The sequence below is a fragment of the Pteronotus mesoamericanus genome, unplaced genomic scaffold (genome assembly GCF_021234165.1).
Source record: "Pteronotus mesoamericanus isolate MK-2021 breed Mesoamerican mustached bat unplaced genomic scaffold, CSHL_Meso_final contig_214, whole genome shotgun sequence".
Taxonomy (NCBI): Eukaryota; Metazoa; Chordata; class Mammalia; order Chiroptera; family Mormoopidae; genus Pteronotus; species Pteronotus mesoamericanus.
Window position 1 is genome coordinate 877,708 of NW_026555089.1, and position 15,453 is coordinate 893,160.

General features: G+C 70.0%; 1 protein-coding gene across 1 annotated transcript; it reads left to right on the plus strand.

The window, feature by feature from the left end:
• Positions 1-222: 222 nt before the first annotated feature.
• TSPAN32 (tetraspanin 32) lies at positions 223-14,448 on the plus strand. The gene is made up of 9 exons (XM_054570672.1): positions 223-288; positions 873-987; positions 1,823-1,920; positions 5,503-5,577; positions 10,993-11,094; positions 11,681-11,767; positions 13,585-13,668; positions 13,829-13,920; positions 14,319-14,448. The coding sequence occupies exons 1-9, from the start codon at positions 223-225 to the stop codon at positions 14,446-14,448; spliced, it is 849 nt and encodes a 282-aa protein (XP_054426647.1).
• The last annotated feature ends 1,005 nt before the right edge of the window (positions 14,449-15,453 follow it).

Below are 15,453 nucleotides of genomic sequence, written 5' to 3' on the forward strand. Positions count from 1 at the left end.
CCCCTCCTGCATGCCCTTCTTCCTGGGCACCCAGCCGCTCGGTTCTCAGGGTGTGTTGACAGACAGATGGGCGGGCGCAGCCTACCTCCTGGGCAGGCAGCTGCGGTCTGGGGCCCCTACCCAGCTGGAAACCACAGGGGGAGGGGAAGGGAGGGGAAGGGAGGAGAGGGGAGAGGAGGGGAGGGGCGAGGAGCCGAGGAAGGCAGAGGAGGAGAGACCACCATGGACCCTTGGAGTCGAGTCAGGGCGGCCAAATGCCAGATGCTGGTCACCAGCTTCTTTGTCCTGGTAACAGGCAGGCTGGGCGGGAAGGCGTGGGGTGGGGCGTCAGGGGCGAGGGGTGGCAGCCATGTACCTGGACCTCAGGCACAGCAGGCCCCCAGTACCAGCCCTGTGGGCCCTGTGGGCAGGCCCCTGGGGTCCCTGGCGGTGGGCGCCCTCGAGCGCCTGCTGGGGTGGCCGCCCCCCCACCGGACGGCGGCCTGGAGGAGGCCCCGGGGGGCTGTGGACGGGGCCGGAGCAGCAACGCCCGGGGAGGGGTGCTGGGGCTCGGCTGGGCCCGCTCCCCACGTGGCCGAGCGGTCCGGGGCCCCTGGTGCCTGGAGAAACCCAACAATGGGGGGTGTCTTTGGGGGCGGGGGGAGGGTGAGCAGGGCGGGTGCCGGCACATTTGTGTGTGAGTGCCAGGGGGTGTGCGCGCGTGTGTGCATGTTGGGGGGTGTCGGGGCAAAGGCCTCCCTGAGACCCCCACGGACACCCGGAAGCCGGGGCTGTGCTGCGTGAGACCAGGAAGCTGGAGGGAGGCCGGCGGGGGGCCCAACTGGGGCTGGGCATGCGCCAGCCCTGCCCGCGCTCTGTGTCTGCCCCTCCAGCTGCTGGGCCTCTTCGTGGCCATCATGGCGGCCCTCACCCACTTCGGGGCCCACTTCGCTGTCATCAGCCGTGTGTCTCCGGAGGGGTCTCCCTACGAGGCCCTGCACCGCTGGGGTAAGTGAAGCCCTGGGCGCCCACTGTCGGAGGGGCGGGATTTCAGGTGCCAGGGCAGCTGGGGAGGATCCCTGGGCTGGGGCGAGGCCCCCCTGTGGAGCCAGGCAGGGACGGGAAGCAGGGTCCGGGGCGGAGGGGCTGCCTGGGGCCCGCTGCACAGAGCCTGGGGCCTGCAGACCCTCCCTGGGAGCCAGAGGACAGTGTGTCAGGTGGCATGCAGACCCTGGCCTCTGTGTCCTGCAGGGGGTGCTCCCGCAGAAAGGGGCTCAGCCCCAGGTGTCCCTTTGAACAGCTCAAAGGGACAATGTCCCTCCAGGGGCTGGAACCTTAGGTGAAAGCACCAAGGAGGATGGATGTGGGGAAACTGAGGCCCCCTGGGCTGGGTGGTAGTCCCAGCCCCGGGCCCTGTGCCCCCTAGACGCCACTTTTTAGCCGTAACCCCGAGCCCCAGCCTCCCTGGAGCAGGGTGCCTGGGTCGGCACTGATAAGATTATAGCCCCACGTGGCCAGCTGTCACTAGGGCCTGGGAAGGGGGTGGGATGTGGCTTCAAAGATAGCCCCAGCCAGAGGGGCAGGAAGCAGAGGTGGGGGGCGGGGGGCAGGGCCGGCTCCTCCTGGTGTCCTTCTGAGTGTGCGGGAGGAGAGGGAGGAGAGGCGGGGGCCTGAGGGGATGAGAGGCACGTCTGGTCCTGATACGGAGACGGGGCCTATTCAGAGCCCCCCAAAGTCCAGCACATACACCTCCACTTCAGGTGGATTTCAGAGCCAGGCTCTGCGCAGTGGGGACGCCTGGCCTGGGCACCCCCTAACCCTGCTCCTTTCTCTTCCCACCCAGCCTTCTTCGCAGGGATCGGCCTGGCCGGGCTGCTCAGCCTGGGCGCTGTGCTGAGTGCCGCGGCCACTGTGCGGGAGGCCGGGGGCCTCATGGCCGGGGTGAGTCCTCCATGCCTCCCGCACCCCCAAGATCCCAGACTGGAACCAAGAAAGGCAGGGCTATAAGCCTCTCTCTGCGTGTTCAGACGGAGGACAGGGACTGAGGGATGCGGGACACCAGGGCCCCGCCCCGGACCAGCCAGGGCTCCGCCCCCTAGACACCAGCCAGAGCCCCGCCCCCTAGACTCGGGCGAGGGCCCCGCCCCCAGGCCCTACTACCCTGCAACCTCCTCGCCCCGGGTAGGCAGAGCCGTCCATCCCAGGCCTGGAGCCTTTCCCAAAGGCCCAGGGAGCCTCTGTTCTGTTACCCAGGAGGCGCTGGGGTTTCCGGTGAATTTCGTTTCCTGTTGCGAAGAGGCCGACGGTGGCAAGGAAAGGCCCCTCTGCCCACCGCCCCCATCCCTGCAGATCTGGGCGCCTGCAGTCGCCTCAGCAGGGACTACAGGCCGGGTCCTTCTGAGCTCCACGCTGCCCTTCGCAGCCGCTGGAGGGAGTCCCCACGCCCCCGCATCTCGCCCCACAGCAGTGGCCTCGTGTCCCCATAGCTGCTCCTCCGCGAGGGCCCACCTAGGTCCCCGCCCGACCTGTGCTGTTGCTCCCCCTGCCGGCCCCGCCTCCCCGCGGGGCTCGAGCCCCGCCCCCCGCAACCGGGGCCTGGGGTCTCACCTGCACCCCCAGCTACCACCTGGCACGTACTTGGTGCTTGGCGTCCAGCCCCCCTCCCTCCATTCCAGCCAGGAGGCCCCCTCTTTGCTGCCCTCAGCCCTGGGGCCAGAGACCCCTGGAAGTTCGTGTGGGGCGTCAGGGCGGGGGGTTGTCCTTCTCCAGGTGGCCGCTGAGCCCCAGGACTGCCAGGGTTCTCGGCCCCACCGGTGTCACCAGTGTTTGTTGAGCGACTCCTGGGTGTGACGGGCTCCAAGGGCAAGGCCAGGGCCACCGCCAGGGGCTGCGGCCCCAGGCCAGCCGCCCCGGCTGTGCTCGGGGTGCGGCTGGGATGCGGCAGGACACCGCCGGCAGCGCGGGGCGGGCCTGGTGTCTGCCTGCTAGGACGGCGGCCCGCGCCCAGGCCAGCGACTTTCAGCCGGCCGCCGCCGCGCACCGGCGTGCCCGGAGAATCTTAGGGACGGGCGGCCGCACCTGGCTAGTCCGGGGCCCTGACCTCCCGTCCCCCGGACTGTCGAATAAAAAGCCCACCACGGCCAACACAACAACAGCCGTCCAGTGGGAATAAATCAGAATCATACCTTTTTTCCCCACCAGACTGACAAAAAATATTGATTTTTTGGTGTACCGCAGAATTTTAGTTTGTGTGTGCCATGAGTAGAAAAAGGTTGAAAATCGCTGGCCCAGGCAGTAGAGGGTGGGAAGCCAACGGGGCAGGGGACTGCCCCACCCAACCACCAAGAGGAGAGCCCTCAGCTGTGGGGCCTGACAAAGGGGCGCACAGTAGGACAGGCTGCCCCAGGGCCCGCCTAGGGGTCCAGGTGACGTCGGCGCGCCGGGCTTGGGGCGGGGAGTGCGGCGGCGGCCGCCAGGGGGCGCCGTGGCGCCGGCTGAAGGAGGCAAACGAGGTCGCCTCTTCCCTGGTTCCCAGGCTTGGTCTCGCGAACTCAGGCCTGTTCTCGTCCCAGCCAGGCACCAGGGCCGTCCCCAGCGTCCCCTGACCCCTGTCCAGCTCTGCGCCCTGACTTGGGGGCGGGGCTTCAGGGAGATCCTGGGACGGCCAGCAGGTCTGTGCGGTGGCTGCGCCCACGGTCCCCAGCCTGGCCCTGCGGGGCGCTGGGCACCCTGGCTCTCAGACACCTGCGCGCGGAGCGTGTGCGTGCACGCGCTGCATCTGACACGTCTGCGCACACTTGTGTGCACGTGTGTGCACGTGTGTGCGCGCGTGGGAGGGGGCTGGAGATGGTTACCGATGGGACAGGCGCAGGATGCTCCCCGCTTCCTGCCCCCACCCCCTCCGGCCTCTCCCCAGACTGGCCTCTCGAACAGGAAACGAGCGTGCTTCCCAGGCTGAGAGCGCGCGGCTTGCCAGGGTGGCTGAAGGAGGCCGTTGCGATTTATTTACGTGTTTGTGTTTAGTGAGAGAAGGAAGAAGGCCGGGGTTGGGCCCGGCCTCACCAGCCGCCGGTGCCCAGCGGTGGAGGCCTGGGGGGCTGGGTGGGTCCGCCCTCTGCCCAGGACAACCTCTGCAGGGCGGTGGGCAGGCCAGCGGGCAGAGGCAGGGCCCACGCTCTCTCCTAGGAATGAAACGGTTTCTGGAGCAGGCTGGTCCCCTGAGCTGGCTCGGGGCCCCAGCCTGGGAGGCAGCCTCGAGCGATGGTTTCCAGATGGGAAGGAGGCCCTCAGCCAGCCAGGGGGGGAGGAGGGCGCTGAAGAGGGGGAGGGGAAGGGCCAGAGAGGAAGCAGGAGGCACCTTCAAGGCCGGCCTGAGACAAGGCCGGCCTGAGACTCAGCCTGAAGACTTCCAGGTGGGCGGGAGGACGGGGCAGAGTGGGGCCCCGGTGCCCGCACCCGAGCTTGGGGGCTGGTGGGTGGTCCCCTCTTTCGCAGAGCCACCCCCCGACACACGCTCAGGGACTATTTCCTCCTCCGAGCCGGGCCTGGCCAGTGTCCGTGCGTCCGTGGGCGTCAGCAGGCGTCTCTGTGCCACCCCGAGCACAGAAGCCTGACCCGGAAGGGGGAGGACGGGCGGAAGACACGCTCAGGCCGCGGAGGGCCTGCTCCGGACCGCGGCTGCGGGCCTGCGGACACCCTGCAGGCACCGCGTGCGCCGTCAGCGGCCGGACTGACCGCACAGAGCCAGGCCGGGCTCCGAGTTGGCGGTGACCCTTTGAAACCTCCCGCAAAGAGCGCCTGGGCACAAGTGTCCTTTTCAGGGGAGGGGTCCCCCATGTTCAGTGGCTTCTGCAAGCTCAGAGCCCCTGGTGCAGAGAAAGAGGGCGCAGTGAGCGGGCTGGGGACGGGGCCGTGCTCCCCCAGGGCTGCTGTCCCCTCGTGTGCGGGTCCAGGCTGCGCAAGGGCGAGGGGACCGGTGCCCATGGGCCACTGGCAGGAGCAGGGTGTGAGGGAGGGAGGGAGAGCCGCTGCGGCGTGGGGAGTGGCAGGGGTCACACCATCTGGGTGTGTCCAAATCTCAGCTCCCAGGGTTGAGGGCTGCAGGCCCTGGGAGCCCAGCTGTAGAGGTGTCAAAAACCAAACCAAGCCGGCTGTCCTGCTCAGGGCGCCCGGACCCCGCACGGGGGAGGTGCTCCCAGATCCCCACCCCAGGCCCAGGGAAGGCTCCGCCTGGGCCTCCCGGGTCAGCGCCCCTCCTGGCAGCAGCCCCAGTGGGCAGGAGGGCTCTCTCAGTCCCTCCCTGGGCCGAGTTGGCACCATCAGCGACAGGCCCTGGGAACGAAAACTAGCAACAGCAGAAGGCTTCCCGAAAAGGGGCGGAAGGAAGGGTGGGAACCCGTGTGCCCAGCGCCCGAGGTCTCTGCCTGGGCTGTGGGGAAGTGGGCCGGGGCACCTCGGCCCAGAGGGAGCCCGGCGGGCCCCTCTCGGCCACACGGTGGCAGGTGACGGGCCTCCTCTCCCCAGGGCTTCCTGTGTTTTGCGCTGGTGTTCTGCGTCCTGGTGCAGGTGGTCTTCTGGAGACTCCGCAGCCCCACCCAGGTGAGCGCCCCTGCCCTGTCGCCCAGCAGAGGGTCCCAGAATGGTGACGAGAAGGTCAGTTCCATGCTTCCTCCTACCCCCCATCACCAGAGAAGAGACAAGAGGGTGTTTGGGGACCACTGTGGAGACATTGTCTGCCTGGGAGTGGGGTGGGGGCACAGGGACCAGAGGGCGGAGGCGGCAGCTCTAGAAGGAAGGAGGGAAGACAGGTACAGGCCTCAGACTGCCCCCCAATGAAGGCCCCTCCCCCCACCCCACGTTCCTGCCCCCTCCTGGCCAGGAAGGCGGCCCCAGGGAGTTGGGGGGGGGACAAGTGGAAGGAAACCCCTGCCTGCCCGAGGGAGGGATTTGCGGGCGGTAGGGGTCAGTGTTCCCTAAGATTCACTAAGCGGGTCTGTACTCCTGACGGGGGCCCCGCCAGGCAGGGAGAGATGCCTTGTTGGGGGTCACTGCTGGGAGGATGGGGTGGACAGGGTGTCCGGGGCGCCCACAGGACCCCGACCTGCCTGGAGATGGGGTCCCGAGGGACCGGCTGGCTCCATTCCGAATGTGGGCTCCTTCCCGGGGTCGGTCGTGTTGGGGGTGGCTGGGACGCTGACGCCCAGGGCAGTGTGGGGGTGGGTCTCCGCGGCAAGGGGCCATCCGGCCACTCAGCCCGTGCCCCTGGGGGCTTGCTGTATCAGCCTCCCGCCCTCCCTCCTTCCCAGCTCCGAGGGAGGGAGGGCGGGAGGCGCGGGCCCTGGGGTGATCCGGCCACACGGGGCCACAGCCCATGGAGAGCCCACATGAGCAGGGCTGGATGCCTGCCGGCTGTGGGTCTGCGGTGGGTGCTCACCCGGGGGGCAGCTTGGGGCAGCCCTGGGCGCGGGGCCGCGGTGGCCCGCCAGGAATTCTGCCTGAGCTCAGGGCCCGAGGAGGAGCCCAGAACCTGCCGGCGGGAGGGCCGGCTCCTTCCGAAGGGCAGCCGACCCCCTGCCAGACCAGGGACCGGGGACGGACAGGGCCAGGCCCGCCCGGTCTGGGCAGAGGACATGGGTGCCCAAGAGGCTCAGAGGGACGGGCAGGGGGTCCCTGAGGGGCTCACGTGCGGGGCCGGCCCAGCCCCAGCCCCAGGACCCTCTGTCTCTCAGGGCTGGGACCTGGTGGGGGCCGTGAGGGTTCGAGGGAGGGAGGCTCGGGGCTCCCCTCGGCAGGCGCCAGGCCAGCACACAGAGCGAGGCAGGCCGGTGCCAAGGTCCTCCCCCGGGCCCTGGGCCCAGAGCCCCCGGCAGGTCAGCCTCCTCCCCGGGCCCCTCCGCAGGACCAGGATGCAGGCTCTGTCCCCAAAGGAGCTTCCTGCTGGGGGCCATGTCTGCTTTCATGCTGGCCCATCGCTCCATGCCGCCCAGCCCTGCGACCCAGCTGCCCCCTGGCCGAGAGGCCACAGCCGGGGAGGGGCAAGGGGACAGACCTTGGTGGCAGAGCTCGGGCCCAGCCTTCGCCTGTGGGAGCCCAGTCCCGGGCGAGAACCCCCGGGCAGCCTGAGGAGCCGCTGGGCCTGCGCGTGGGGCCCAGAGAGACAAGAGAGCCCAGGCCCCAGGCCCCGTCCGCCCTGACTCCCTGTGACCCCCAGCCATCCCTTCTCCTCCCGCTGGGCCTCAGTTTTCCCAAATGTTCAGTAAGGACCAGCCCGGGGACACCAAGACATTCCAGCTGCAGTGGACTTTGTTGCTGGGCGAACCCCCTTGCGAACAGCGGGTGACAAGCGATGGCTTCTTCCCTGTGTATCAGGGGTCCCCGCAGCCCTGGCCCCCACATATTAGGGTGTCTGGCTGCTCACCCCCCAAATGGAGAGGCTCAGCGGGCAGCCGGCCAGGGGAGCAGGCTGACTCTCGGGCCGAGTTGGTGCTGTGTCCTGTGGGTGTGACCACCCTCTCTGGTCTTCGCTCTCCTGGCCCTCAGAAGCAGGACTTGTTTCTGTGCTTCCTGGGGTCGAAGAGGCTGAGCGGCCAGGCCCCGGAATGTGGGGTCATCCCCCGGCCTACACAGGAGGGGATACCGGCCGAGAGGGGGAAGGGGTCACCCCGGTGGAGCCGGGCAGGAGTCCCCATCCACACAACGTCTGGGGCTCTGTGCCCCACGTCAATGCTGCCGCAAGCTGCCCACCGTCCCCAGTGCCATTCGGGGTCATGCACCTGGGACCGGGCCCGTAAAAGGACACTCCCCTAGATGTGGGGGAGTTCGAAGCCCCCCAAAGGCAGCCTCAGCTCTCAGCGGGGCAGGCCAGCTGTCTTGCCCGGGGGTGGGCCGGCGTTTCGGCCTCCCATTTGCCAACCCCGCCCCCCAGTAGCGTTCCGGGCCACCGCATGGGTGGTCCCGGCCAAGGCAGCTCCCAGAGCACCCTGGGCCGCGTCCGGCTCTCCCAGGGCGCTGAGGCCCCCTCCCTCTTGTCTCTGACCCTGTGTGTTTACAGCCCCACCCCAGGGTTCACGGTGCTGCAGGGGACGGCCACAGGCATCGCAGCTGGGTCCCTGCTCAGGGCGGGGGAGGGGCACAGGCCGATGGCTCCCGGCTGTCACCGGCCTCTTCTCTGTCCCAACCCTGCCACTGCCCCCCCCCCCCCAAAAATCGTCCTGGGGTGGTCCGTCCTCCAACTGGCCCTCGGGGTCCCTTCTTGGGGCCTGCTTGACCCTGGGCCCCCATCTGCCCCAAGGTGGCCCTGGCCTGGGTCCCCGGCCCTGGCTTCGAAGCCCGGGGTCAGTCTCTCCATCCAGCGCTCTTGGCTGCTAGCCTGCCTCCCAGGGCCTGTTTCCTTGTCGGTGGAGACCCCCCCGGGGGCCTGCAACGGGGTGGGGGCGAGCCCGTGCGTGTGAAGGGCTGAGTGGGGCCCACGGGCTCCCCGAGCCAGGCCGGCCCTCTGTCCTCTGTCCTCTGTCCTCTGTCCTCTGTCCTCTGTCGCGAGGGCTCTGCAGAGCTGTCCTGGGACTGCCCCAGTGGTGCTTGGGGCAGGCTGAGCCTCCATCCCGTGCCCGCCGCCCCAGGGACGCGGAGGGGCGTCCTGGCCCCAGGGACACCCAGGCCAGGTCCCCGCCGGGCTCCTTCGCTGCAGGTCCTGTGAGCAGAGAAGCTGTGCTCCTGGGGGCCCAGAGCCCGAGCCCAGCAGGCCCACTGACCCCATGCCTCCCCCCAGGGACCCCCGAAGCCGTCCTGAAACACGGTCAGGGTGGCTCGCCCAGGGCCCTGCTCGGACGGGAGACCTGAGGACAGAGGGGGCAGGGACCGGCCATGTCTGCGTGCGGCGGCCCAGGAGCCAGGCTGCGGCCCCCGGCGCGGTCGGGGAGGGGCCCTGGCCGGCGCCCCAGAGCCGGCCAGGGCCAGGGGTGTGGGGACTGGGTGGCCGTGCAATGAATGCAGAGCAAGAGGACGATTAATTACGCGCCAGCCGCAGCCTGAGAGCCAGCGCCACCGCTCGCCTGTCCCCAGACGATGGGCCACGGAAATGAACTCCCGGGCTCCGCTTAATAATTCATCCGCAGATTAAGTACATTGGTGCGAGGAGAAGGCTGAAAGGTCGCTGTCCTCACAGCTCCCCCGGCCCCTCTAGGCCACGCCTCTCTCAGAGCGCCCGGCCACCAGGCGGGCTCAGGTCAGAGCTGGCTGGGCTGCAGAGCCACCCCCAGGCCACCCCAGAGCCACCCGCGCAGGTTCCGCAGTCCGCAGGGCGGGGGAGCAGCCCAGAGTCGCCCGCCGGGCCTGGGGCCTGGAGGGGCCGCGGACTTGCCGGGGACCCGGTCTGCGTGAGTGTCTCCGGTGCGCAGTCCAGGGAGCAGTGGTCCCTGGGGGCGCCCCCTGCGGCTCTGGAAGATGGACTAGAAGCACGAGGTGCCCTGGTGTCAGGACCTGGCCCCTCTGAGACCCCTGGCGCACCCCCAGTTTTCTTAGGGAAAAACACCGCCTCCGGCTCCACCAGCAGCCCCCGAGCATGACGGTGGCAGTGCGCGGCGGGCTCCCCGGACGTGCAGGTCTGCGGGGAGAGCCAGCCTGGCCCCCACGGCCAGCCAGGGCCTTGGGCAAGGGACGTGGCTCGGCCCAGTTGGCTCTGTGGCCCAGCTTCTGGAACCATGGAGAGGACCTGGCAGCTCAGCCACAGCGAGTGCCATCCCCCTGACAATATTACAGCGATGCCCGCTTGGCCCGAAGGGGGGGCAGAGGAGCGGGGTGGGGGACGGAACCTGGATGGCTGCCTGCCCCGTGACCCCCGATCAGCCCCACCAGGGCCCCCGTCAGCACCCTCGGTCCCCAGAGGAGACAGGCCCCTCAGCCCAGGACCCCCGCCCCAACGCGGTGGGGAGGGAACCGCCAGCCGCGCCTGGGATGATGACTCACTGGGCGGCGTCTCAACAGGGGGGTTGATGGACGCCAGAAGCGCTGTTTGGGACAGAACGCCATCTGGTTCTTATTGGGGCGCGGGGGCTTCGGAGAAGGCTGGTCAGGACAGGCCCCACCGCCCGCCGGCTGGCTGCCCCCGAGGCCTCCAGCGTGTGGGTGCGGCGGCTCCCCTTCCTTTCCGAAGGGCGGGTGCCAGCGGCCAGAGCAGGCCTGGGTCCTCCATTCGCCCCCGCCCTTTGGGACGCCGCTGAGCGCCCGCCTGTGAGTCTCGGCTGTCAGCACGGCACGGGCGTGGGAGGGGACGATGGAGGGCTCGGGGTCCCCGAGTGGGAGGGGAGGCACCAGGGGAATTCAACGAGGCTGCGCCTGTGCCTGGAGACCAGCAACCCCTGCGCAATCCTGGAAGCCTTCCTGAAGGAAGCGAGGCTCCCGTTGGTCTTTGAAAGAGTACCCTGAAGGGAGGAGCATTCCGTTTTGGGGGGGCAGCATGAGGAAAGGCACAGAAGGGGGTGCTCAGGGGGCAGAGGCCATGGGGTCTGGGTGATGTTAGGGTGCAGAGTGGAGGCGGAGCCCGGCCCGGCCTCCATTGTCTGGCCCAGGGGCCCCGCTGGCCCGGCAATGCCCACGGCTTCCCGGGCCAAGGGGCCCAGCTGCTGGGCCTTTCCGGAATGCCCCGGATGGTTCTGGGAAACACTCAGAGCACCACTGAGGAGCTGAGGTCCGGACGCGCGGTCCGCCCAGGCCGGGCGTCGCTTGCCCGCTGCCCGTGTCTGGAGACGGAAGCAGGCGGCCTCTTTCCTCGGCCGGCCCTCCCCGCTCCTCAAGGCCCAAGCTGCGTGTGGCCTGCGGCTTATCCCGCAGGACCGCCGGGGGGCTGGCGTGGCACCCACAGCCAGCTGGAGGGCCAGGCTCCCGAGCCAGCCAGCCACTGGGAGAACAAGCCCTGCCCTCGGGCAGCTCTGTCCAGCGGAAGGCGGGGGGGGCGGGCCGTCTGCAGCACGGCCGGGCCCCGCCCGCAGAGGCCTCACCAAGGCCCTCCTGGTGCAGGTGGAGGATGCCGTGTTGGACACCTACGACCTGGCCTACGACCGGGCGGTGAGGAGCTCGTCTGGCGCCTGGCAACAGGAACTGCTGGCCATCCAGGACACGGTGAGCATGGTGGGGGGCCACCCCCTCGCCGGCAGCTCTGGGCTGCTCAGCCTCCCCATATGGCCCCCCTCAGCCGGCCAGGACTGGGGGCTGAGCAGGGGGCCCCAGGACACAGGCCACCGCTGTCCCGAGGACAAGGACTCCGCCCGCCTCCCTCCGCCCTGGACAGGCCGCTACCGGATTTGCGGGGTCCAGAGCAAAAGGAAAGGCCCGCTGTCCAAACGTGGTTCAGAATTGCTAGCTGCTGCTGACGCGGCATTGACAGGGCCGGGGTGAGTGCGGGGGTCGCAGCCCACGAGGTGAGGCCAGCCCGGCCCTGGCCCCGGCCCTGGCCAGGGTGCGCGGTCTGCCGGCAGGCAAGCTGGCCGCATCCGCGGGGGCCTGCCCCGTGGGTTAGGGCCCTCCGTCCCCAGGGAAGCCTGCTGGGCGCAAAGGCCCCCCACAGAGACAGCCGCATCATCCTGAGCCCCTGCCCCGGTCTCTTGGGGTCCCCAGCTCTGCTGGACTCCCGTGCCTCAGTTTCCCCGTCCGTCCAACAGGGATCCTGGGGTTCTGGGAGCCAGGCCCCCTCTGTCTGTCCTTGCAGTTCCTGTGCTGTGGGAAGAGCTCTCCTTCCAGCCTCCTGGGCAGCGTGGAGGCCGACCTGTGTCGGGGAGAGGAAGCCGCCACGCAGGTGAGGGGACCGGCCGTGAGCAGGGGGCTGAGCTCCCGACCAGGGCGCTGGGCACCGCTGGGTCTCCCCCAGATGCTGGGGGACCTGCCCGCCGCCGGGCCCAGGGAAGGCTGCAGGTGACTGGGGCGGCAGGGAGGGGTGGCCGGGCCGGTGCGCCCACCCCTGACACCGGCCAGGCCCTGTGCCCCATCTGCTCCTTCGCTGCTGCAGCTCCCAGCCGCGGGCCCCCCGAGGCCAGGTACAAGGCCAAGCGCTGAGACCCTGCCCTCGGAAGCCTCCAGAAACGCCGGGGCTGGGGGTGGCCGGGGCTGAAGGCTGCAGATCAGAGGCAGTCAGCCGCGCGGGGGCGGGGGCAGGTGACAGCGTCCTGTGGGCCCCGAGGAGCTGGCCGGCTGGAGGGCGTTCCACAGGGGAAGTGTGACCGCCCCTGGGGCCAGCCTGTGCCCGTCTGGCCGCTGGAGGCTCCAGCCACGGTGAGAGCAGAGGCCGGAAGCCCCTTCTTCCTGAAGGGCTAGAGAGGGACTTGGCACCCCGCTCCAGCTGGCCAGCCTCCCCCCACCGCGCCTGCCCTGCTCCCCTCCCCCGCAGTCCGGGAAACAAACCACCCCTATCTCCTGGGCTCTGGGCTGCTGCTCCTGGCCGCCCTCCAAGAACAGGCGGGAAGATGCAAGTGGCCGAGGCCCAGGGGGATGCAGCCAGCACAGCACCTTTGGACGGCTGAGGACGGGGGTGGAGGGGGCGGCTCAGCGTGCAGGGAAGGGGGCTGAGAACAATGAGGCAGGTTCGCGCCACCCAGGGAGAGGTCTCAGGTGCCCCATCCGCACAGCGAGGTGTGAGGGGGTGAGGGCCCGACTGCGCAGGCCTCCTGGACAGGGGACAGGGCGCTGGGCAGGCTCTCTGCAGAGCCGTCATGGGGGAGGGGGAGGGGCAGGCGGGCAGTGCTGGTGCCCAGAGCTGCCTTCCGAGAGGGACCGCCTGGAGGGGCGGGGCTGATTCGGGTCCCTTTTCCTGGGGGCTGCCCGGCTAGGCTGCGGGGTCGTGTCCGGGACCCGTGGGGCTGTTTCCCAGGACAGAGCTGAGTGCTGGCTGCCCCAGGAGCCAGGAGTCCCGGCCTCCAGGGCAGCAAAGTCGACACCATCCCCGCGTGGGAGCAGGGCCGGGCTCGGGCCAGGCTAGCGGTCGATCAGAGCAGGGACGCCCTGGTGAGAGGGAACATGGGGACAAATGGATGGACAGACAGCCACCAAGCCAGCCTGCCCTCCTTCCCTGTCCTGGCCTTTGGGGCTGCACCCACCTTCCGGCTGTGCGGCCTCCCGAGCCAGCCCCGCAAATGCCAACGACACGCACCGTCTGAGTGGCGCCAGGGAGGGCATCACGCCCTTCTCTAGAGAGAGCGCCTCTGCAGTGCCAAGCCCTGGGGGCCAGTGGAAGCCTGCGGTGGAGCAGGCTCCTGGGGCAGCCAGGGTCCTCTCCCCATTAGGCAGCGCCCTCCTCTCTGTGCCCGGCCCCGGGCAGGGTACTGGGGACCCAGAGCGACTCCCGGCCTGGGGGAGCCAGGTGTGACCTGACCGTGCCCCAGCACAGGCCGCTCGGGGAGGCCGGGGGAGGCGCCTGCTGGCCCTGGGGTCCCACGGAGGCCTGCCATCCGCGTTGGCAGCGCCTGTCCCAGAGCTCCGGGTGGCTGTCCTGGGGTGTGCCACCCCCTGCTGTCGCCCGCTGCCTGAGCCTTGGCCTCGGTGGCCCCGGCAGGTCCGTGCGGGGGTGGGGAAGGGCGGGCGGGCGGGCGGGGACGGGGCGTCATGCCGCGCTCTGCCCAGGACTGCCTGCAGGGCATCCGGCGCTTCCTGAGGACCCACGGACACATCGCCGCCGTCCTGGCCAGCGTCAGCCTCGCCTCCATGGTACCCGCCCACCTGCCCCCCCCACAGTCCCTTCCCCACCCTGGGGGGGCCGGGCTGCCTGCCTCCTTCCCTGGGTGGCGGGGCACCTGCGCGGGGGCCGTGTCCCGGGGAGGCGGCGAGCCCTCCGGGAGCTGCTGGTGCAGGAGCCGCGCCCTCCCAGGTGTACGCCATGCTGCTCAGCTCCTTCCTGTGGTTCGCCATCCGCTCCGGTCGCGGCCTGGACCGCAAAGGGACGTACGCCCTGAGCCCCCGGTAGGCCCGCCCGCCCCTCCCCCGGCATGGGGCCCCCGAACCGCGGCCAGGCTGATGCCCTAGAAGACCCCGGCCACACGGAGGGAGGGGGCCGCGGCACAGCGCCAGGCCCGCATGCTGGCCGCCCTGCTCCGACCGAGCCCGGGCCTCCCAAGGGCCATGTCCACCTGCGCCAGGAGACAGGGGCTGCTGGGGCCCCATGCCAGAGCCCCTGTGACCCCGGGGGACCCCAGAGCTCCCCGTGCCCAGGGAGCAGAGGGACCCTGGCCGAGCGACCCCCACCTCAGCCCACTCAGCCGTCCCTGCCTGCTCCCTGCCGGCTGGGACCCCCCGCCCTCCCAGGCACTTGGCCCCACCCCCCCCACGTCCTGGAACAGCCCCGTCCCTCTGCTTCTCAGGGCCCCTGGCTGCCGGCCCCAGGAGCCCAGCGCCTTCCGACGGTCCCAGGGGGCGCCCGCCCTTCATCCGCTCGATGACCTCGGCCCCAGCAGACGCCCAGGCGGCCCTCGGCTGCTCCGGGACCACTGATGCGCTGCGTCAGCCGCCTGTCCTGCTCCTGCCTGCCTACCGAGGCCTCGGCCCCGTGCGCCCCTCGCGGACGGGAGCCGGGCCCTGCACATCATGCCGGGGGGGGGGGAGCCCATGTCAGCAGACGGGGCGGGGGTCACACACGGGCTCTGTGGGGCAGGCTGGGAGCCGAGTCGGACCCGGGGGGCCTGGCGGGCTCCGCAGGGAGGCGCTAGGTGGACAGGGCTGGGCCGCTCTCTGCCTGGGACCGTGGCATCTGCTCTCAAGTGGCCCCCCACCCACCCCCGTCTCCAAGGCAGTGACGGTGCGTGCGTGGAGTCCTGCGCTGGGAGTTGCGCTGACTTCCCTTCTCCACGGGCGGGAGCCACGCTCGGCCCTTGAGGGCGCGATCCTGTGGCCAGACGAGGCCCCCCCCGGCCCCCCTCCCGTCTTAAGGAGAAATCTCATCACATTGGACATGTGCATCAGTCCCACCGGACAGCCACATTGCCCGTCTGATGAACTGTTACTGTCCCCGGGGAGGAGAGGCAGGTTGCATCCTCCGCTCAGGTTCCGCAGCCCTGAGGCAAACCCCGCCATGCTTTGCCCCAGCGAGGCCGGCGAGGCCCAGCACAGCTGACGGAGGGGCGGGGGTGGCGGGCCACAGAGGGGGCGCAGGCCTGGCCCACCCCGGCCATCCGAGGGGGACCTCCATTCGGGGATGGGCAGCCGAAGAAGAGACTGGCACCCGCCACAGCCCGCTGCTTGCGCTCCAATCCCGCTCCTGTGTCTCCCGCACGTGCATTTCCCAAGACAAGGGCGCCACCTGCACAGTAAGGAGCTGTCCTCCCACCGTGGTCCTTGTCTCCAAAGAGAGAGACCCCAGCGTCTCATGGGCCCTGTGTTTGGGAACAGGCGGGTGCAACCCCCACCCCGGTCCTGTACTTGGCCTCTCGTTATCATGTGACTCACGAAATAAACTGGGAAGAAAGTACCAGCACAGCAGCGGTGGAAAGAGAGGGGAAG

Bases quoted from the DNA above. Each gene is read 5' to 3' on its own strand.
- TSPAN32 (XM_054570672.1), top strand. From the start codon at position 223: ATGGACCCTTGGAGTCGAGTCAGGGCGGCCAAATGCCAGATGCTGGTC. The intron at 5,578-10,992 runs GTGAGCGCCCCT...CTCCTGGTGCAG, and splicing joins GACTCCGCAGCCCCACCCAG to GTGGAGGATGCCGTGTTGGA. The intron at 11,768-13,584 runs GTGAGGGGACCG...CGCTCTGCCCAG, and splicing joins GAGAGGAAGCCGCCACGCAG to GACTGCCTGCAGGGCATCCG.